Below are 22,760 nucleotides of genomic sequence, written 5' to 3'. Positions count from 1 at the left end.
CAGATGAACAGATAAATCAGTCAAAAGCATCTGTCAGGGACAGCATCAATTTAAAATCAGCCTTTAAAATTCAGCAGGATTGAGTAGCCAGCTAGATGCCAAATATAGCCTGCAAATCAGAAATAAGAACAATAGCTCTTACTCTATTGATCTTCAGCAATGATAGCCAGATCTTGGAGGCACTACACAGTGGTACCTCGGGTTACGTACTTAATTCGTTCTGGAGGTCCATACTTAACCTGAAACTGTTCCTAACCTGAAGCCCCACTTTAGCTAATGGGGCCTCCCGCTGCCGCCACGCCACTACTGCACAATTTCTGTTCTCATCCTGAAGCAAAGTTCTTAACCTGAAGCACTATTTCTGGGTTAGCGGAGTCTGTAACCTGAAGCGTATGTAACCCAAGGTGCCACTGTATAGCCAAGATCACTAGTAGCTATTGGTAGTATCCAACTAAATGGTACTCAGAGCAGACTTTCAAAAATCAATGCAATTAGGTTAACTGATTTAAATAGGTCTACTCTGAGGAGTGCTTTATTTCTGGGAGTGCTCAATGGTACGCAGTACTGGCACCTTTCTTCCTAGAAGAAAAGCACTGACTCTAAGGATTACTTAGTCACATGCTACCCATTGATGCTGTACAGGAATTTGCCATTAAGAAGCTTTGAAATAAGCATACTTAGCATTGCAGCCTCATGGCGAGCCAGTTTATGAATAAGTTGTAATGTGTAAAGGACATGGGCTACTTGTAAGGCGGGCACTTGCCTCCCTGTGGTATCACTTATGGCTCTGCTTTTTCCCTAATGTAAAAGTGTCAGGTGTGTGTGTGTGTGTGTGTGTGTGTGTGTGTGTGTGTGTGTGTGTCACAAACTGGCATGTCAGGTGCAGGGCCCTTCCCAATGCAGCTTCACATTCCAAAGCAACAAGTTATTTGATTTTGGCAGCAGCATCAAATGAAATTAGAGATGATGAGTCAGAAATGCCGTTGTTCCTGTAAATACTGCAAGCACCACTATGTTAACAATATATCACTAATTAAGAAGGGGGTGAAATCCTAGAGAGACAGACTTTCAAACTCCCACCAACTTCAAAGGGAAATTTGGATGGATCTGAATTTCAAATCACAGAGGTGAACATCTGTTCTCATCGCCCACAATGTTTAATATTAAACGCTTGCCGACGCAGGAGGTGGCTCCCTGCAGCCAAGCGCCTATCAATCATGATTCAAGACTTAGGTTAGATGTCAAATTCTTGACACTGATGAAATCTGCTTGCTTTACCACCAGCACTACTCCTGGTTGCAAAATCCACAAGCAGCAATCCTTTTGACAAAGGTAAAGTTGGGGAAATGTGCAGTCACTCCACCTGCGTTCAGGTCAATAGAAGGGCATAATCCTCTGACTTCATCCCCACAGTTTATTTTCAACCCAGCTCTGATCTGGTCAGGGCTGGGTTTAGGTTTGATGAGACCTCAGCTACTGAAGGTAATGGGGCCCTTTATATGTCCAGCTGCCTTTCTCAACAACAAATTGTCGCTCTTTTTTGTGTTGAATATATACTATATGGACCATGCAACCAGTCCATGAAGAATGTAAAGGTAAAGGTACCCCTGCCCGTTTGGGCCAGTCGTGTCCAACTCTAGGGTTGTGTGCTCATCTCGCTCTAGAGGCCCTGAGCCGGCGCCGTCCGAAGACACTTCCGGGTCATGTGGCCAGCATGACGAAGCTGCATCTGGCGAGCCAGCACCAGCGCAGCACACGGAAACGCCTTTTACCTTCCCGCTATAAAGCGGTCCCTATTTATCTACTTGCACTTGGACATGCTTTCGAACTGCTAGGTGGGCAGGAGCTGGGACCGAGCAACAGGAGCTCAGCCCGTCGCAGGGATTCGAACCACCGACCATACGATCGGCAAGTCCTAGGCACTGAGGTTTTACCCACAGCACCACCCGCGTCCCATGCAGAATGTAGGGACCCTATATATAGAAATGAGCAAACCAGTGATATTTTAGGGAGCAGGCTAACAGGTGGGGTCCATTATTTTACATCATAGGAGCCTACACAACACAAAACACTGTTGCTGTATGTAGGTTTTATTTTATTTGTTTTTTATCTTATATTTTGGGAATGTACATCCAGGTTCTTTTCCTTTGAATTTTTTGCCGGCCTCCAAGCAAAAATAGCTTATTTAGCTTATACGTAAATCCAGCACTGGATCTGGCTATAGTATTTCTGCCCATTGCACATTTACTAGAGCTGTCATCTGATGAAAGGGAACTTAGTTAATCATATGAGTTGTGTTTGATTCATCAGATACTAAATTGGTAAAATCTGCACCAGTTTGTATATAAGGAGGGAGAGAAATCCGCCCCCCTCAACTCCAAGAGGTGTCTCTTCTGTCTGCAGTTTTTATATCTAGGAGGAACTGTTGAAAGGGCCGGCTAAGTTTAGCTTGGAGCAGATAGTGTTAAGAGGACACATGATACTAGCTGCCTTCAAGTTCAAGTACTTTATTATGGTCACAGACCAGCATAAGCAAAGCATCTAAATAAATAGCATGACAGTATGGATCTAATCATTATTAAATAAATAGGAGCAAGAACCAAACGTAGATTTAAACATATACATAGAATACTTAATTAAACATAGATAATGGGTGAGTAAAATTTATAAGAAAAATTAAAAGATCAGTTAACACAGCTATATGGGGTGGGCTTCAGAAGTGCAGATGTAACAATATGGGCCTTCAGCTTAGGATTGAATTGTAGCATAGACCATTCTTCGTTGAATATCTATCATGGCAGCGCAAAATTTGGCGACTGAATATGTGACTCCTGGGCTCTCGTCTTGTTATAATAGGGAGATGTTGTGTTGTTCTGAATGCCCAGGAAACTTATATAAAATGAGTTGGATAAACCTAGTTTCGAATGTCTATATAATACTGGCAATGAAGAAGGGCACACTCCGTTGTTTCCTGCTGCCCAGAGCCACATGGGCATTTCCTCTCCTCGTAAGGTGTCTTCCTTTAACAGCCTTCCTGAATTGCTGAAGGGAGGGCCTGACAATGGGCCAAAGTGAAAGCCCTTTGTTGTTTTTGTATTTCGAGATTAGCTATGTACGGCATTTGGGAAGTCAAGTATCTTCCAGTTTCCAGTTTCTTACAGTATCTTCTAAGTATCTTCCAAATTTGGGGGGACCTGGCTAAGTCTACCTGTCGTTCTATATCTGCCACACACTGTTTAATGTTGTTTTTTGCTTGTTCGTGCCCCATGTTGAATACAATCTGTGGATTGAATCCTAAAATTGTTATTATATGTTCCACTGCTCGTTTCCATATGGACTGAAATTTGTCTATAATAGGGAAGCAAGGCCAGTCGGAAGGAAGGCTAGTCTCACTAGCTGCCTTCAAATGTCTAAAGCAAATTGGGGAAACTTTTTTCAGTCTGAGGGCCACATCCCCTTCAGGTCATCCTTATAGGGCCACATGCCAGTGGTTTGAGGGGGCAGGGGCAAAAGTGGGAGGAGCAACAAGTCTACACTTTACCATTGCACCATAGGCTGCTTTCATCAAAGACTCACACACCTGTCTCTATCCTCCATCAGAGAAAGCAAGAGTCATTAGCTTGGTTCATTTATTCATGTTTGGTGGAGTATTTCCCATTATATCTGCAATTTCAAGCCAACCCCTTTCTCCAAATCCTGCCTTAGCCCTACTATTTTTGGACATAGACTTAGGCTCCACCCCAAGGGCATAGCCAAGATTTATTTTAGGTGGGGCAGGCTTTATGTTGGGAAGGGGGACAGAACCAAGTTATCTGTGATGCAATTGGTCAGTGAATTAAGTATTTTTATTTATAACCCCCTGGCTATGCCCTGAATCACAGTGAACTAGTAGGCTTCTTACTGGCTGCAGTATGCTTACCAATAGCTCAGCAATGGAAGGACAAGACTGAAATACCCCTGAACGTATGCGAACATAAGAGATGGGATATAGCAATGTCTGAGTATCTCACCAGGCACACAGAGCAATTAAAGGCATAGTGAATAGAGACGACTTCCAGGGAACATGGACATGCTTTAACTATGTTAATGACCAAAACCAAGACCTTGTTATACCAACTGCTCAAAATTCTGAGTGAAGAGGTTATGTTAAGTAATATGTTTGGATGTTGAATGTGTATGTCTAGAGACAATGGATAAAACAAACACCATTAGATGTACTGCTGGTTACGTGTCTAATGGTTATTGTATTTGTTTAAAAACTAATAAAAAAAAAATTTTAAGAGTCATTGTCAGAGTTCAAGAACAGGTGAAAACACAGAGAAGGGTGCAGCTGGGCAATGGGTGTAGCCTGAACAGAGTTACAAGGGCCAGAGATAGAGGCCTGGAGAACCATGTTTGACCCTTGGGCCTGAGCTTCCCCTTCCCAGTCTAAAGAGTTGTGGCCCCATCTGTCACCAACTGGCTGGACACAGAGGAATGGTGACAGGCACCAGCTAGGGAACACCCAAAGAAAGAGGGCTCCTTATCTTAGCATTACACAGGGCTGGAATTGGAGAGCCCAGATCAGCCACTGCTGGATCTAACCCTTTGCATCTTCCACGGATGCTAAGAGAATAATGTTGAACTAGACAGGTTTTTAGTCCGATCCGGTGGGACAGTGATGGCCTCCAACTTGGCTGGCTTTTGAGGATTGGGCAAATTTATAGAGGGTAAGCTATTAGTGGCCACTACTAGCCACAATGGCTGGAGATTGGATGGTAGACTAGTTGGGCAACTGGCCTGATCCAGTAGGACTCTTTTTATGTGCTCATGACTCTTCCTACGCTCTTATCTTAATTACAGATGTTCTTCAACAACTTGTTATTCTAAGAACTATTAGTATTTATATTGCTCTTCAGAGCATTCAGACCACTTTGCAAAGATTATGTGACCTAGCCAAGAGGTGTAATTTTGGAATACTTCTTTTGAATGTAGATAAACTCATCGGGTGAAGAGAACTGTGATCTGGGAATCAATGTTCTTCTGGCAGGAATAGCAGTGGATATGGAAACTAATGGCTTGGATTCATGCTAATTTGAGCAAAACATTTTTATAAAATTCAGTTCCAACAGGCTGACTATATCAGGTGTAGGCAATGTGATGTCCTCCAGATGTTATTAGACTACATCTCCCATCAGCCCCAGCCAGCATGGCCAATGATCTGGGGTGATGGGAGTTGTACTCCAACAACTTCTGGAGGAAACCTTGCTAGTGCTATATAAACAAAAACAAATACAGCGGTACCTCGGTTTAAGAACAGCCCTGGTTACGAACGATTTTGTTTACGAACTCCACAAAACCGGAAGTAGTGTCCTGGTTTGCAAACTTTACCTCGGTCTAAGAACAGAATCCAAATGGTGGAAGGGCACCAGCGGCGAGAAGCCTCATTAGGGAAAACGTGTCTCGGTTTAAGAACGGTTTCGGTTTAAGAACAGACTTCCGGAATGGATTAAGTTTGTAAACCAAGGTACCACTGTATACAATTTGGCAAAGCACAACTGCTGAGGAAGCCAATTTCTAATTCTCTGCTTCTTTCAATAATATATTCTTGTCTTGTCCCTTCATAATGAAATTTTGGAAACAAGTAATACGATTTCTTCATGAAAGGACAGATTGTTTTATACACACAGCTAATTTTTAATTTTCCATCAGCATCTTATATGTTCTGGATCCCTGAGGCTGCAATTTTATGCATGCTTACCTGGGAGAAAGCCCCACTGGATTCAATGGGGCTTGCCTCTGAGTAAACATGAATTGTATGATACCATTAGAGTCTAAGGGAATTTTCAACTGGACCTCTGTGGAATATTGTCTCTACAATTAATTGCAGCAGTGAATTAAATGTTTCTAGTTCTAATGATGAACAGCCTATTTAAAACACCACAAACACCTGGCTTGGACATTTAAAACAAGCAGTCTTCACAGAACAGGATGTTCGGAGCTGACAGCACAGCATTGTTTGGAAAAGATTGATGCAGAATTTCTTGTTTAGTATAAAGGTGTTGCTTTTTTGGCTAGAGATATGAAACACGAATCTGAAAGACAAATTGCATGTTATGGTTCTACTAATACTGTAGTACTTCCTAGAACAAATGTTAAGCTTTTTATTGTACTAATAAGATTGGCATTGGGAGGGAAGAGTCGGGAGAGAATTTGTCCTGTTAGCAGGTGCATTGTGGGAGACAAATTGGAACCTGCCATATTCCTGTAAATTGCTATACCATACCCATATTTCTCTGATGAAAATAGGGACATCCCATTCCATAATGATACTTTTACTGTTTATACCCCACACATCTTACTGGGTTGCCCAAGCCACTCTAGGCAACTTCCAAGATATATAAAAACATTATAAAATGCTAAATGTTTTTTTAAAAAAACCCTTCCCTTTACAGGATTGCCTTCAGGCACCTCCAACATTTCTCCAATGAAACTAGGCAAATCTTAAGGAAAAGTGGGACATTCTGGGATCAAATCAGAAACCGGGATGGCTTCTCTAAATCAGGGACATCCTTGGAAAATAGGGACACTTGGAAGTGTTACAGTATTTGCACATACGATTCCCAGGTCAGGAGCATCCTGGACCCTGAGATTTTAGGGTCCAAACCTGAGACCTAGGGGTAGCCTACAGTGGTATCACAAGGAGTGGCCCCAGTGACATCATTAAGCATGGCACATTAAGCATCAGTCACAGTTTCTGAGAACATGTCATTCAAATAAAAGCCCCAAAGACTGGCAAATGAGCAAAAATGTAAATTGATTGGAAGTTAAGATAGAAACCCTAGCTAAAGTGGGTGTCCAGCTGAAGTGAGAGACCATTCCTTCTAACCTGCTCAGGGAGGCTGGGTAGAGAAGGCACTCTCACCCACCTGGAGGTTCAAGCCTTCTGCCTGTAACCTGAGGGGAGCAGGCAGGCAAACCTGGAGACTTCAGGTCAGCCAGGGGGTCTGGCAACCCTAGTTACGCATTGGCTGCCAGTCTCTCCCCACACAACTACATCTCTTCCACAGCTACATCTCACTGGGCCATGCCCCGCATTGCGCCATGCTTTGCGCTCGCCTTGTGTGCCTCGTCTGAGTGAGATGTGTCTTCAAACTGCTGGCATGTGTCGAGGAGAGAGAAGGCTGTGTGAAAACTAGGTGTAGCAACTAGTCTCCATCACATTTGTCACTCCATCCACTTTTGCCTCCGGCTTTGTCCACCACTGGCTTGTGGTCCCCAGAAGATTCCTTCAAAGGGCACATGGTTCCTGGGCTTGAAGATTTCCCCTGTGCTCAGTGGCAAAGCTTCAAGCTCTGGTGGGGGAGGCATGGAGAGCAGGCGGGGGCATGGCTAGCATGCGTCCCGGGGGTGTGGCGTGCCACCTGCGGGGCATGGCGCCCAGCACGGGGAAGCAACCGCGATGGCACCCTACCAGGATCATGCCACCAGGGGCTGTGTACTCCCCCCGCACCCCTATTCCTCCACTAGTGCCTGTGCTTGCAGTAAAGCAAAACATCTGGAGCATCAGAAATCCTCCTTCCTAAACTTCTGGATGCTTTTCCTCGCACTTCAGTTCCTGGGTGCTGAGATTTCCCAGAATGATGCTTCTTCTCATCTGTCAGCATGTCATGGACTGGCTGGATGCAGAGGAATGGTGGGAGAAACTAGCTGGGGAACCCCCAAGGGGAAAAGGCTTAGATCCTGGGGATTGGTGGTGGGACAATGGTAAGTGGTCAGAGGGAGAAGACTGGGAAGCAGAAGTGTCAGAAGCTGAAGAGATAACGCGGTTTAGTGAACAAGCAGAGTCTGTGGCAGAGGGAAGTTCAGAATCAAGGCCATCTTTAGCACATCCTGCACCGTGGTGCAAAGCTCCCTACGGAGGCCCCCCCTCCGGTTTTCCAGAGTTTTTTAGGGAGGACTGCGCTGCCAGCGGGGCTGGAGGAAGCGGGCAGTGGCTGAAGGGTGGCTTCTCTGGTGGGGAAGAGGCAGAGGCTGGACGTGGCCCCTCCCAGCTCAGCTGGCCGCTTTGTGCCGTGGTGGCCATGGCAGACGGAGGCTCCACACTGCTTTGGCGTGGCATGGTGGAGGCGGGAGAGAGCAGAAAGCTGATGCCAGGAGGCGCCGTGTCCAGCCTCCACCTCTTCCCTGATGCCCTCCAGAACGTGGTGCCACTAGCCTCTATGGGTAAGACACCCCTGTTCAGAATCAGGGGCAGAATCCAAAGCTGGAAAGTGGGAGAAAGGAGGCCAAGAGGCAGGGATGAGTCAGGTCATTGAAGAAGCCAGGTTGTCTCCCCCTCCTGATGCAAGCTCCCCTCCCCACTGGTCTGCTAGGACCAGAAGAGGTATGAAGTGGGCAGAGGAGTGGTTAGTTTCATGCAGGTGCAGTCTCAGGTTGCTTGGGGAAATACCTGGAGAAGAAGAGACTTAGGCAACTATGGGCAACTGATCCATGGTGCAAGACCTACCAGGGATGAGCTGCTGTGCTTATTAGGCATGATCTGCAAAGGAGTGCCTTTGCAAATCCTTTTGCTAATAAAGAGTTAATTCCACTCGCTTGGTATGATTTACTGCTGGCTCTCTCTTGTCACAGCATCTGATGTGCATTTGTCAGAAACTTGAGACAGGGCCCTCTTAGGGGCTGTGTTCTGTTAAATACCAAAGGGGCTGCTTCGCTGATGGCCTTCCACCAGCAGGCAAGAAAACCTTACCTTCAAAAACAAGTGCATGGCCTGCAAAGCTGCTTGGCTTTCTCTGCTACTCTGTGCTTCAACCTGTATCTTTCAATGATACATTTTCTGGCTGCTATTTTTATATATTCCTGTTTGATTCTCCCCCACGTTATGGTTTTTTATAGTGCTTGCTATGTCACAGTTTTCATTGTGGGTTTTACTGTGGATGCCTGCCTTATAGATTTGTAAGGAAAGGCCAGGAACAAATGAAATGAAATAAAATGTGAAGAAGGGAGGAGATGAAAACCAGATCTGAAGAGTTTATATGCACAAAACATTTGGACTGTGATTTCTTCTTGACCCCAGAGAAGTAACAGCTGCTGGGAATTGCAGATGGGGAAAGCGCTGCTGTGTTCAGCTCCTGCTTCCCAAAGGCATTTGGGTGGTCACAGTAGAACAGGGTGTTGAATTTGGATGTAGGCATGATACAGCTTATCATGCATGGTAGCCACTGAGAGCCTTAGAAATCCATGAATTTATCTAAACTTCCTTTAAAGCCATCCAAGTTGGTGGACTTCACTACGTCTTACGGGAGGTAGTTTAACTATGCTGCTTTGTGAAGTACTTTCTTTCCTCTGTCCTGAATCATCCAACACTCAGTTTCATTGGACTGATCTCAGTTCTAGCATTGCAAAAGAGGGAGAAGTACTTCTTAACTCTATCCACACCTGCCAGTTCTCCCCTTTCATCATCCTACCAAGTCCATCTCTCCCCAAGCCAGAATTGGTTTTCAAGTCAAAGCCCAGGTGCAAAAAAATATGGGTTAAAGATGGCCAAAAACAAGCACTCGCTGTAAGCCCACCCACACATTCTCTCCTGCCTCCATACTAGCCTTGCCAGTCACCATGCTTTCACAAAATACACAAAGCAACCTTGCCCGGTTTGCAGAATTTACACCAGGTCATAATACCTTCCTTTTCTTAGGACACAATTGGGTGCACCTGCATTTGCTACGTAATATGTACTTCTGTTCACAATGGTCTTCAGCAATGGCTCATGCTGCCTTTCTTAAACTGGTCTTGTTGAAGCCTGACAAAATGGGGGCATCATGGATGGCCAACCCCCAGGGGTGGAAATTATGAAGGTGCCCTCTTCTGGAGAAGTGGCTGCGGCAACCCAGTAAGATGTGTGGGGTATAAATAGTAAATTTATCATTACGGAATGGGATGTTCCTATTATCATTGGAGAAATGTTGGAGGGCATGAGATTCTAATTTGTTGCTGGAGGCCTAAGTTCCTCAGTGGCACAGAGTTCCTGTTCCTAGCTCCAGCTGGTCCGGCTGGGGCAAGGCTAGCCTAGCCATAGCTAAACTTCCTGTTTAGACTACTGTAATTCACTCTATATGGAGCTGCCCTTGAATATGGCCTGAAGGCTGCAGCTGCTGCAAAATACAGTTAGCATGTCTTCATGGACCTGATGGCGCAGGATCATAGAATTGTGGTATTTCACCATTTGCCATATTGTCAACGGTCCCAATTCCAAATCTTTAGTTTTGATTGATAAAGCCCCCCATGGCTTAGGATCCATCTACCCAAACAACATGGCACCCCATACAGCCCTTCCTGCGCTCCATAGTTAGCTAAGGAGACTCTGTTAGTAGAGCTAACTTTGTGCAAGGCACACATAGCTTTAGAACTTGCAAGACTTACAGGACTTACAGGCAGGGCCTTCTCAGATTTGAAACAGTCTGCCCTATACCCCAAAGTTCAGCTGGCACCAACACTAGCTATTTTGAGGGGCCAGCTGAAGTTATTCCTCCTCTGTCAGGCTTATGGGTAACACAATCTTTGACCTATGGTGTCAAAATATTCAGAATGATTGACACCTTGCTTGATTTTCTGCTTTGATTTTTACATTTTAAACCTTGTCCGCCCCAAGGTCTTTTGACACAAAGCAAAATAGAACTTGCTCAAATAAATACATACACAAATAAATAAATAACACCTGTCCATTGCCATGAAAATATTGTTGGCGGGGGGCGGGGGTTGAGGCAGAGGAGAGAACCTGATTGAAATGGTTGCGAGGCTGCCTGCCCCTTTGAAGGGTATGTTCATCCCATAAATTGATAATGTGGGTTTATCTCCTTGCTCTAAGCCTGCCTGTGATGTTTGAAGTTCAAAGAACACAGCCTCAGTTGCAATGCTCTTTAAAATATCTGCCACGTCTTCCTGGAGCTCTCTGTACTGAAGCTAATATGCTGTTGGATCCCCTTAGCCATACAGGCTAGACAAAAAAATTAACTTCTGTCTCTTTGCTTTACCAAATGAGGCTGTATAATAAGGTTGTACAAATGCTGATTATGTCAGGTCTAGCAGTGCAACCAGCAGACATTAAGATATCCTAAACGGTCTGTGTAACTTTGAAAAGCTTTCAGTTGAAGCAGAACTTTCAGCTGAAGCAGAACTTAGTACCATGAAAAACTACCCTCAAATGATAGAACTGTAGTGTTGGAAGAGACCCCGCGGCCATTAAGTCCAACCCCCTGCAATGCAGGAATCTCAACACATGGTTCCACCGTCCACTTTGAAACCATACTTGTCCCTGCTTAGCTTGGCAAATGTACTAGCAGTTTTATTGCTGAGCCACCAGGAGGGTCCCGCTTTGCCTATTTAGGGTACAAACAGATCCAATGAACACTACTGTGACCTCTGCATTTTGATGTGCATTCTTCGGCTGGAGAACTGCCATGCAAAAATTAGAGGTGTGAATTTCAAAAGAGAGCTGCTTTTCACTTCTTCTTTTGGTCTGGGAAGGGCAAGTTGGGTTCCCGTTAAAACCCAACAAATCATATGGCTATCTCCCCTATTCTGGGAGGGTGGGGCAAGGTTCATAGAATCATAGAACTGTAGAGTTGGAAGGGACCACGAGGGTCATCTAGTCCAACCCCCTGCAATGCAGAATTTTTTTGCTCAATGTAAGGCTCGCACCCACAACCCTGAGATCAATAGTCTCATACTCTACTGAGTGAGCAATCCCTCATGGAGAAGACATGGGGAGAAGACAGGGAGGGACATAGTACTTTTCTTCATTAGAACTCAAAAGGCTGGGTGCCAAAGAGCAAATTTAGAATGGGCATTTGTACAAGGGTATTGGAAATTTTTTCTTCAAAAAAGCGGGCTGTCCTCATTCCATGGCACATCCAAAAAATGCTTTTGGAAGTTCCCTCAGTTTCAATTGCAGTTTGTCATGATGTGCAGTATACCCAAGAAACCTGAACCCAAATCCCCACAGGTTTTGAGGAACGAGCTGCTCTGCTTAATGCATCCCAGTTTGGGAGTGTTGTTCATGATTTTTGAAATAAGAGTTTAATGCTAGTGCCACACAGCATGCCCAGCTGTAGGGCGAAGCCAACTGAATTTATACCACATGGTTCAAAATGGGCACAAGGGCAGACTGCTTCACATGGCCAGAATGAGAATCTCAGAACTCAAACGCCCCTAGGGAGAAGCAAAGAATAATGTTAGCACTGGAGAAATGAGGAAGCAATTGTTTGCCACTTTCGAAATCCTTTCAAAGCATGATGTCTTGGGAGGATTTTCCTTCTCATATTGCTTCTTGCCGAACAGGGATCTGAATGAGCAAGGGGACATTCAGTGGTCTCCATTTTGCCACTATCTCTAATACTCAATCCCCTCTCGCCCATGAAGCTCACTGGGTGACTTTGGACCAATCACTGCTTCTCAGCCGAACCCACTTCACAGGGCAATTGTGGGGTTTAAATGAGAAGCGAGAGAATCATGTACATCACCTTGAGTTTTGTGGAGAAAATGTGGGATAATTTTTTTAAAATGTTGCTAGTGGTTGAGAGCCATATGTTGGTATGATACTGCAAGATACTTGCATGATACTGCAAGAGTGAGTCTCAGCTATTTCCAGAGGCAGGTAAAGTGATGATGGAGGCATTAACAGTGTGCCTCTGTTACATGAGAATTCATGTTTTCTCCTACTCTGGAAGGTAGGATGTGTACCAATGGATTCAAGAAAAAAGATTCCAACAAACATCTGGAAGAACTTTCTGACAGTAAGAGTTGTTCAACAGTGAAACAGACTCCCTCTGAAGGTGGTGGACTCTCCTTCCTTAGAGCTTTTAAAGCAGAGATTGCATGGCCACCTGTCATGGATGCTTCAGCTGGGATTCCTGCATTGCAGAGGGTTGGACAAGATGACCCTCCAGGTCCCTTCCAACTCTACAATTTGATGATTCTAGGAATCTTTAGAAGTAAGTCCCAATGAGTTCAATAGAGGCTTACTCATAAGTTCAGAAGCACAGGACTCTGAAATAAGCAATGGGGATTTGCACTTCAGTGAGAAACTACCTGAACAAATCAGCAAACTGAAACCCAATTATCCCTCTAAATTCACACTTCTCTGAACAACCAACAAGAACAAAAATGTGCATTCCATGGGAAAGAGTGCATATACATTGGTGAAAACATAAAAAATGCATTATATTAGGGACAATTGTCTGCAAAAAATGTGCATATTAATCTAAGCTACCCCCTTCATGGATCACTGCCTTGCCGTGGCGAAGGGGCTTGAATAATTCAGAGAAGCTATGAACTATGCCGAGCAGGGCACCCAAGATAAACAGGTCATAGTGGGGAGTTTTGACCAAACGTGATCCACCTGGAGGAGGAACCGGCAAGCCACTCCAGTTTCCCTGCCAAGAAAACTCCATGGACAAAGACAACAGGCTTATAAAAGTTATGACGCTGGAAGATGAGCCCCTCAGGTCGGAAGGTTCCAACATGCTACTGGGGAAGAGCGGAGGGCAAGTACAAGTAGATCCAGAGCTGATGAAGCGGCTGGGCCAAAGCCGAAAGGACGCTCAGTTGCAGATATGCATGGAAGCGAAAGGAAAGTCCAATGCTGTAAAGAAAAATATTGCATAGGAACCTGGAATGTAAGAACCATGAACCTGGGTAAGTTGGATGTGGTCAAAAATGAGATGGCAAGAATAAATGTTGACATCCTGGGCCTCAGTGAACTAAAATGGACGGGAATGGGTGAATTCAGTTCGGATGACTATCATATCTACTACTTTGGGCAAGAAACCCGTAAAAGAAATGGAGTGGCCCTCATAGTCAACAAAAGAGTGGCAAAAGCTGTACTGGGATGCAATCTCAAAAATGATAGAATGATCTCGATACGAATCCAAGGCAGTCCTTTTAACATCACAGTAATCCAAGTTTATGCACCAACTACTGGTGCTGAAGAAACTGAAATTGACCAATTCTATGAAGTCTTACAAGACCTTATAGAAGTGACACCAAAGAAGGATGTTCTTCTCATTATAGGGGATTGGAATGCTAAAGTAGGGAATCAAGAGATAAAAGGAACAACTGGCAAGTTTGGCCTTGGAGATCAAAATGAAGCAGGGCAAAGGCTAATAGAGTCAAGAGAAAAAGCTGGTCATCACAAACACGCTTTTCCAATAACACAAGAGACGACTCTACACATGGACATCACCAGATGGGCAGCATCGAAATCAGATTGATTATATTCTCTGCAGCCAAAGATGGAGAAGCTCTATACAGTCAGCAAAAGCAAGACCTGGAGCCGACTGTGGCTCAGATCATCAGCTTCTTTTAGCAAAATTCAAGCTTAAACTGAATAAAGTAGGAAAAACCACTGGGCCGGTAAGATACAATCTAAACCAAATCCCTTATGAATACACGGTGGAAGTGAGGAACAGGTTTAAGGATTTAGATTTGCTGGACAGAGTGCCTGAAGAACTATGGGTGGAGGCTTGCAACATTATACAGGAGGCAGCAACTAAAACCATCCCAATGAAAAAGAAATGCAAGAAAGCAAAGTGGCTGTCCAACGAGGCCTTAGAAATAGCAGGGGAGAGAAGGCAAGCAAAATGCGAGGGAGATAGTGAAAGATACAGGAAATTGAATGCAGATTTCCAAAGAATAGCTAGGAGAGACAAGAAGGCCTTCTTAAATGAGCAATGCAAAGAAATAGAGGAAAACAACAGAATGGGAAGAACCAGAGATCTGTTCAAGAAAATCGGTAATATGAAAGGAACATTTCGTACAAAGATTACCATAATAAAGGACAAAAGTGGTAAGGACCTAACAGAAGCAGAAGACATCAAGAAGAGGTGGCAAGAATACACAGAGGAATTACACCAGAAAGATATGGATGTCTCGTACACCCCAGGTAGTGTGGTTGCTGACCTTGAGCCAGACATCCTGGAGAGTGAAGTCAAATGGGCCTTAGAAAGCACTGCAAATAACAAGGCCAGTGGAAGTGATGGTATTCCAGCTGAACTATTTAAAATTTTAAAAGATGATGCTGTTAAGGTGCTACACTCAATATGCCAGCAAGTTTGGAAAACTCAGCAGTGGCCAGAGGATTGGAGAAGATCAGTCTACATCCCAATCCCAAAGAAGGGCAGTGCCAAAGAATGCTCCAACTACCGCACAATTTCACTCATTTCACACGCTAGCAAGGTTATGCTTAAAATTCTACAAGGAAGGCTCAAGCAGTATGTGGACCGAGAACTCCCAGAAGTGCAAGCTGGATTTAGAAGCGGCAGAGGAACCAGAGACCAAATTGCAAACATGCGCTGGATTATGGAGAAAGCTAGAGAGTTCCAGAAAGACATCTACTTCTGCTTCATTGACTATGCAAAAGCCTTTGACTGTGTCGACCACAGCAAACTATGGCAAGTTCTTAAAGAAATGGGAGTGCCTGATCACCTCATCTGTCTCCTGAGAAATCTCTATGTGGGACAAGAAGCTACAGTTAGAACTGGATATGGAACAACTGATTGGTTCAAAATTGGGAAAGGAGTACGACAAGGCTGTATTTTGTCTCCCTGCTTATTTAACTTATATGCAGAATTCATCATGCGAAAGGCTGGGCTGGATGAATCCGAAGCTGGAATTAAGATTGCCGGAAGAAATATCAACAACCTCAGATATGCAGGTGACACAACATTGATGGCAGAAAGTGAGGAGGAATTAAAGAACCTTTTATTGAGGGTGAAAGAGGAGAGCGCAAAATATGGTCTGAAGCTCAACATCAAAAAAACTAAGATCATGGCCACTGGTCCCATCACCTCCTGGCAAATAGAAGGGGAAGAAATGGAGGCAGTAAGAGATTTTACTTTCTTGGGCTGCATGATCACTGCAGATGGTGACAGCAGTCACGAAATTAAAAGACGCCTGCTTCTTGGGAGAAAAGCAATGACAAACCTAGACAGCATCTTAAAAAGTAGAGACATCACCTTGCCAACAAAGGTCCGTATAGTAAAAGCTATGGTTTTCCCAGTAGTGATGTATGGAAGTGAGAGCTGGACCATAAAGAAGGCTGATCTCCAAAGAATTGATGCTTTTGAATTATGGTGCTGGAGGAGACTCTTGAGAGTCCCATGGACTGCAAGAAGATCAAACCTCTCCATTCTGAAGGAAATCAGCCCTGAGTGCTCACTGGAAGGACAGATCCTGAAGCTGAGGCTCCAATACTTTGGCCACCTCATGAGAAGAGAAGACTCCCTGGAAAAGACCCTAATGTTGGGAAAGATGGAGGGCACAAGGAGAAGGGGACGACAGAGGATGAGATGGTTGGATGATGTTCTTGAAGCTACCAGCATGAGTTTGATCAAACTGTGGGAGGCAGTGGAGGACAGAAGTGTCTGGCGTGCTCTGGTCCATGGGGTCACGAAGAGTCAGACACGACTAAACGACTAAACAACAACAACAACAATCTAAGCTACATTTTAAAAATTGTTCATATTAGGATAAATCCACATGAAAATGTTGGTGAATTTTCATGAGGGGTTTTGCTGTGGAAATATGAAGAACTGAACCAAGGATTCGGAAAATGAGAGACTGAGGCCACATTCACACTATACTTTTAAAGCACTATGGTACCACTTCAAACAATCATGGGTTCCCCCAAAGTAGTTTGGGAGTTGTAAGAGCACTGAGGATTGTTAAGAGACCCTCATTCCCCTCAGAGAGCTACAATCCCCTGTGAAGAGAGACTGGTTGTTAAACCACTCTGGGAATAGTAGCTGGGAATAAGTTGGGAAAGATGAGTTTCTTTTGTGTCTCCTGCATGCCAGCCTGTTATCCATTGTAGATCAGGGATGCCTAACCTCTGGCCCTCCAGATGTGGTTGGACTCCATGCCATCACCCTGAACATTGGCCATGCTGCCTGAGGTTGATGGAAGTTGGAGTCCCATCAACATTCAGATGTCCACAGATGTTCATCATTCCTGTTTCAGATTGAATACATTTTTAAAATGCTTTCAGTGAATAAATAGAATATGAGGCTTACTGCAGCAGATGTTCAGCCTCCAGATGTGGGTGGGGGCTGCAGGAACTACAGGGAGGGGATGAGGCCAATCGGTTCATCTCCTACTCTCCTTCTTATGTCATACTAACATGGGGATGGAGCAGTGGAGAGGATGACTGAATAGATCTTACGAATCTCCAAAGTTTGGGTTCAGCTAGTAACAAGCCTTATACTGCTTCAAAGTATTATTGCAACTGAGCAGTATAGAAATGTTGTGAACTAAATGAATAAAAACATGATGCCAAATCAGATGGCTGGTCCAACTAGCTCAGCATTGTCAACACACTGAGTGACAATGACACTCCAAAGTTTCAGCCCTGCCTGGAGATGGTGAGGAACTGATCCCGGGACATTCTGCATGCCAAGCAGGCTCTCTCCTACAGAACTATGATCCTTAACTCATTAATTGCTTTTGCCCTGGGCACTACCATTACCTTTCCCACTGAAACATACCAGGATGAGGTGGCAGTGAGGAGAAGAGCTGCTTCTGGGGTCTTCATTAGGTCACGGTAGCATTACAAGGGCCAGGTCCCCTAGGAAACACAGTTTCCTAGGGCTCCTGGGACCCTAATTTCATTTCCCATGGGTCTAGGGAATGCTGTTGTGGTAATGGAAACCTCGGCCACCACTCTACTCACTGCTAGTCAATAAGGAAAGCTAAGTTTGGGGCAAACAAATTGGGGGAGGCATGAAGGGTTGGGCTAAGGAGGCCCCCCATCCATCATGGTCATGCCTATATGGAGAGCAGCTTTGCTTGCTTGTTTGTTATCTATTTATTATTGCATTTATATCCCACTTTTCCCTCCAAGCAGCTCAAGGGGCACACATGGTACTCCTCCTCTCCTTCTCCTCACAACACCCCTGTCAGGCTGAGAGACAGTGACTGGCCTAAACCCACCCAGTGAGCTTCATAGCCAAGTATGGATTCGAACCCTGGTCTCCCACGTCCTGGCCTGGCACTCCAATCACACCACACCACACCACACTAACTCTTCCAAAGTAATGCCTCAAGATGTCATTGCCATTTCCTATGAACCTGTCAGGAGAGGCAGAGAGATGAGATTCGGAGCTCAGAATATGCCTGTCCTGAGTTAGTTCATCTTAAGGAAGGCACTTGTAAGTCGAGCCCAGTAAAGCTCCACCCACCACTGACATCAAGCTATGACTGGCCGAATGTGTGAATGGGCCACTGTAAATATATAACACCACAGGTATAACCTCACATCGCTTAAAATGCAACACTTCTCTGTGCAAAATCATTTTCAGACATGCAGCTGCCAGACGTCCAGCAGATGGTGGTGACGTCTGGAGAAGTGATGCACTGTTGTATCTGCTGAAGCATTCCTACTAACTTTTCATACTATTTGACTTTGTTTTGATGGAGTCTGTCTGGAAATTGTCATACTATGTGCAGCCAACCCTTCGGAATGATTAGGTGCATTAGGTGCACAGCATGTTGCAGTCCACGCTTTAAGGACCACAGGACTGGGTTTATTAAGGAGCATGTGCTGAGATGTTAAGAAATGTATATTTAAGGACACTGAATAACGTTCATAATGGTGATTATGTCATGCAGCAAACCGGTCTGCCCAGCACAGGAAATAATGTACAGGGGAGGGAGAGTTTATCTGGGACTACAGTGGAACCAAAATTCTTGAAAAAGGCAAGAAGGAATGATCAACAACCCAGCCCCCTAGCAAGTCCCCAACTACATGCATTGCTTCTCACGCTATTTTAATACAGAATTCCAAAAACAGCCATGACTGGGTCCGTGCAATGAATGTTAAACAGCAAGAAATAATAATAATAATAATAATAATAATAATAATAATAATAATAATAATAATAATAATAATAGCAAATCAGGTCTGAAATGTCTGGTCAACACAGGGCTGACTTCAGCGGAGTTCTACTCAGAGCAGACAAATTAAAATTAACGGAGTTAATCACGTCCATAGATTTCAATGACTTTACTCTGTGTATGACGAGCAGTGGGCAGGAGGAACCTAGAAGGGCATTGTTTCACCCGTGAAAACTCCGGGAAGAATCATTCTAACAACTGATACAAGGAAGAAGATAAAAAGAATACCAGACAAATTGGGGGTGGAAAAGGCTGGCCAGAAAACATCACGCGGACAGTTAGATAAATCAGCCCCACCATGCACAAGATTTTTGTTTTGTTTTTTTACATACTCGGCTCTCCAGAGCAAAAGGAGCTAGAAACAGATATCAAAAGTACGGCATGCATTGATACTGAATTAACGGGGGGGGGGGGTCAAATTGTACAGTTGGAACTAGAAAGGTTACAAAGGGAGGATGCATCTAAAATCAACACCCTCGTCCCGCAAGACAACTTGTTCAAGCTGTTTCGGGAACGTAGGACTAGAGTCTCCACTCATTGTAACAATAAGGTTGTATGTTGATTTAACACGCACACTCATCTCTGTATTCATCTTCACTGAAAAACGACACCTGGTCAAACGGTAACTTTATAATGCCCCTCCTCCCCCAGAATAGATGTCGCCTATAATGCTCAACACCAATCTGTTTATCCGCAAACCACTTACACTAAATGAGGAGTGGGGAATGGAAGCAGATCTTGAGTCCAGGCAGAGGCTAGTAGTAGGAATACAACAGTTTAGCCACCACCAACCCACAAAGGGTTTTTGGCATAACCATGCTGTGTAGCCTGAGACGCGAACGATTTTCATTAGGCCCTAATTTGTTTATTTTTCGAGGTATGTGCGTCTGAACCACTGGCTCCTGGTCACTCGGGTGCAGGCAGGGTCATGCACGTACAAACTGCTGCAGAATCAGTAGCACACCCGGATAAAATCATAATAAAAAACCCCAGCCTGGAGATGTTTCATTTCAAGAACCAAAATTTTAAAAGCTCCGTGAGCTCGCGCGTGCCTGTGAGCGCGCGCTGTATAATAGGAGGGATTAGAGGCTGGTGCACCAAACGTGTGTGTGTGTGTGTGCATGTTAAATTTAGTAAGGTTAAATATAGCAAGTGAGATGGCAATGGACACCTTTGCACCAACCTCGTGCGCGTGGAACGGATTGTTTGGGAAGCATCGCTCGCTACTCTTCCCCACAACACACACATACACAGAGAGGTAATACGCGCGCGCACACACTCCTCGTTCCGATTTCCCCTGCTCTCTCCCAGGCCCAGCCCACGAAGAGCTTTGGTCTACCTTCCGTGCTAGTGGGGCTGTCTATGAAAGTAATCCGCTGGCGCTAACCTCTTACAGTCCTCATCTCCATTCCTGTCCCCGCCCCCCGCCCCAACTCTATTTTGTCTCCATGGCAATTGTTATGCATTCAAAAGAAGAAGAAAAGCAATCCAGTCCCTTGCATAGGGAAAAGCTTGAAAGTCAGTGTGGGTTTGGGGAGTGGCTGAGAGAGGGAAGATAAGATGCAAAGCACCACATGTCCTCTTTCGGACACATGCAACCTTCGGTGGACAATTTGCAAGAAGCCCCCCCCACCACCACCACCACCACGCCGCACCACCAGCCTTCCACCCCTGTCCCCCGCTTCTTTGCAAGAGCTGTATCTAAACGCCCAGGCCACCTGGCCTGAAAGGGGCTATGACCATAATATCCTATTGTTTCCTCTCCAATGTGTGCTGGAATAACCCACACGGACGGATGCGCTAGTAGATGGGCTCCAACACCAGGTAGTTAAACGGCCTCTTTTGCATAGAGTTGCCGGGGGGAGGGGGCGGCGGTGCCAGAAAGGACACGAGGGGTGGTGGTACCCCATGTCTCTCCTCCATCTGTGGCACCTCTGAAGACCCCTGGGAATGTTGCAGGGTTATTTGGCAGGGGCGAAGTAACAGGGCGAGAGAGACGCGTGTGAAGACTTCTGACTTTTGCCAAGCACCGCATGAGTGAGCATCGCCGGCTATGTTCGCAGCTACTACCCACCCCTGGAGGAGGGGGGAATGGCACGTTTCCCTTGCGCGCATACGCGCAAACACACACACACACACCACACGCCCCACATATATCAGGCTACAGCCCCAGCCCCAATTGCTACCACCAAGATGATAATTATAAAGAAATAAAGGAGGATGTACTATGCGGGGTTGATATTCCTACACTTCCTGGTACCTCCAGATCTGTTGCAGAACACGGGAGCCGGCGAGGCACATGCTGCCTCTCCCCGCGGCGCTCGCACACAAAGGAAGGCACCCCAACTGTCAGCGCCAAGGAAGACACTGCAGCATTAGAAAAGGTCTACCTCCACCCCCAAATGTGATTTTCCCGCCCTTCACAATGCTGGAAAGAGGGAGGTAGAAGAGGACCTGTCAAACCCAAACACCTTGGGAAGCCAGCCCCCACCCACCCAGGCCAAATAACATAAAATAATGCCTTAAAGCAGGTGAACTGGGGGAGATAAGAAAGAGGCTTCCGTTGTCCCCATTTATTCTCCCCCTCCCGTTCTTTCTTCCCAGAGCTCAGTACGGAAAGGGAAAGGCAGAAAGAGAGACAAAGGAAATTCTGGAGAGGAGGGGGGTGTATAGACAAAGGAGTGTTGCGCGGGGTGGGGGGCTGTGGAGAATGCAGGAGGAAGAGGAGGAGAAGGGGTCGGCAAAACACACAGAGAGAGACACACACGCACACACGCACACACCTGGCCGGGCCCCTTACCTTTAGATGCATCTTTCTCTTCCTTTGACTTGATCACCTTCCCGCTCATAGATCCCAGTTTGGTTGTAAAATCCCCCCAAGAGACCTCGTGTGGACAATCCGACTGGACTTCCAGGAAATGCAGGCAGTGGATGGAGATATGTGGACGGAGCGATGAGAGCGCCTTCTTTCCCCCCCACCTTTCTTTTGTGGGTAAACGAAGAGGGGGTTGGAGAGAGGAGGGAAATCCTAAAAGCAAAATGTATTTTTCTTAAAAAATAATAAATAAAAAAGGAAGGGACGGGGGGAAGAAGAGAAGGGGAAGAGGGGAAGAAAGGAAGAATCAGGAGGAAATCTTGATGGCTCCTCGTGCTTTTTCCTGGTGCAGGAGGGTTCTTAAAGCCCACCACCACTGCCAAAGACTGTATTCAACCTGCTGGCTGGTGCTGTCTCTCTCCCCCCTCCTGCCTAGTACAGGAGAAAGGGGGGCAGTGAAAGCGAGGGGGGTCCCCTGGACATCCGCAGGATTCTCCCTCGCCTTGGCTGGGAGGTTTGCAAGAGACAAAAGCAGTTTGCTGCCTCTCTCTCCCCCGCCAGAGATTCCCTCTCCTCCTTCCACCTTTCCCAGGCAGCAGGAGAGGAGGAGGAGGAGGGGACCACCACTCCTAATAGCTCTAGCCCACCCCCACCCCCCAGATGCTACTGGCAGGCAGAGAATTACACACACCTCTCTTGTCCTCCCCACTCAAGCAAAGGGCGGTGGGGTTGCCGCTTGGGGGAGGGAGCGTGCAGTCTCCCTGCCTCCCCCCGCTCCTACACACACGATTCTTGTAAAAGTCTAGGGAGGTGTTGGAAGAAACGAGGGGGGGGGTCATTACACTGCAGAGAGGGGCGTGGATAAAACTTGCAGGGTTTCTTTTCAAACACAGGAGAGTCGCTCAACAAATTGTATGTTCAGGTAGGGAGAATAGCTATGGGCAAAGCTGTTCCCCAGGTGGAGAGAGAGGCGCTACCTGTTGGGTCTGGAGTGAAAGAGGGATGGGCGGGGGCTGCT

General features: G+C 45.7%; 1 protein-coding gene across 3 annotated transcripts in view; it reads right to left on the bottom strand.

Moving 5' to 3' along the window:
• FGF13 (fibroblast growth factor 13) overlaps nt 1-22,351 on the bottom strand; it is a 233,385-nt gene extending 211,034 nt beyond the window's left edge. For 2 of the 3 annotated variants that reach the window (XM_077922730.1, XM_028714688.2), the window contains exon 1: nt 21,728-21,976. In XM_077922730.1, coding sequence (XP_077778856.1) covers nt 21,728-21,776 — 49 coding nt within the window. In that variant the 5' untranslated portion in view covers nt 21,777-21,976. Of the gene's footprint in view, nt 1-21,727 lie in introns of all 3 variants that reach the window. The other variant, XM_077922731.1, reaches the window with a different exon arrangement.
• Nucleotides 22,352-22,760: the final 409 nt, after the last annotated feature.

Source organism: Podarcis muralis, chromosome Z (genome assembly GCF_964188315.1).
Source record: "Podarcis muralis chromosome Z, rPodMur119.hap1.1, whole genome shotgun sequence".
Lineage (NCBI taxonomy): Eukaryota > Metazoa > Chordata > Lepidosauria > Squamata > Lacertidae > Podarcis > Podarcis muralis.
The sequence above is the reverse complement of the archived record's forward strand: the minus strand, read 5'-3'. Positions and strand labels throughout refer to the sequence as shown.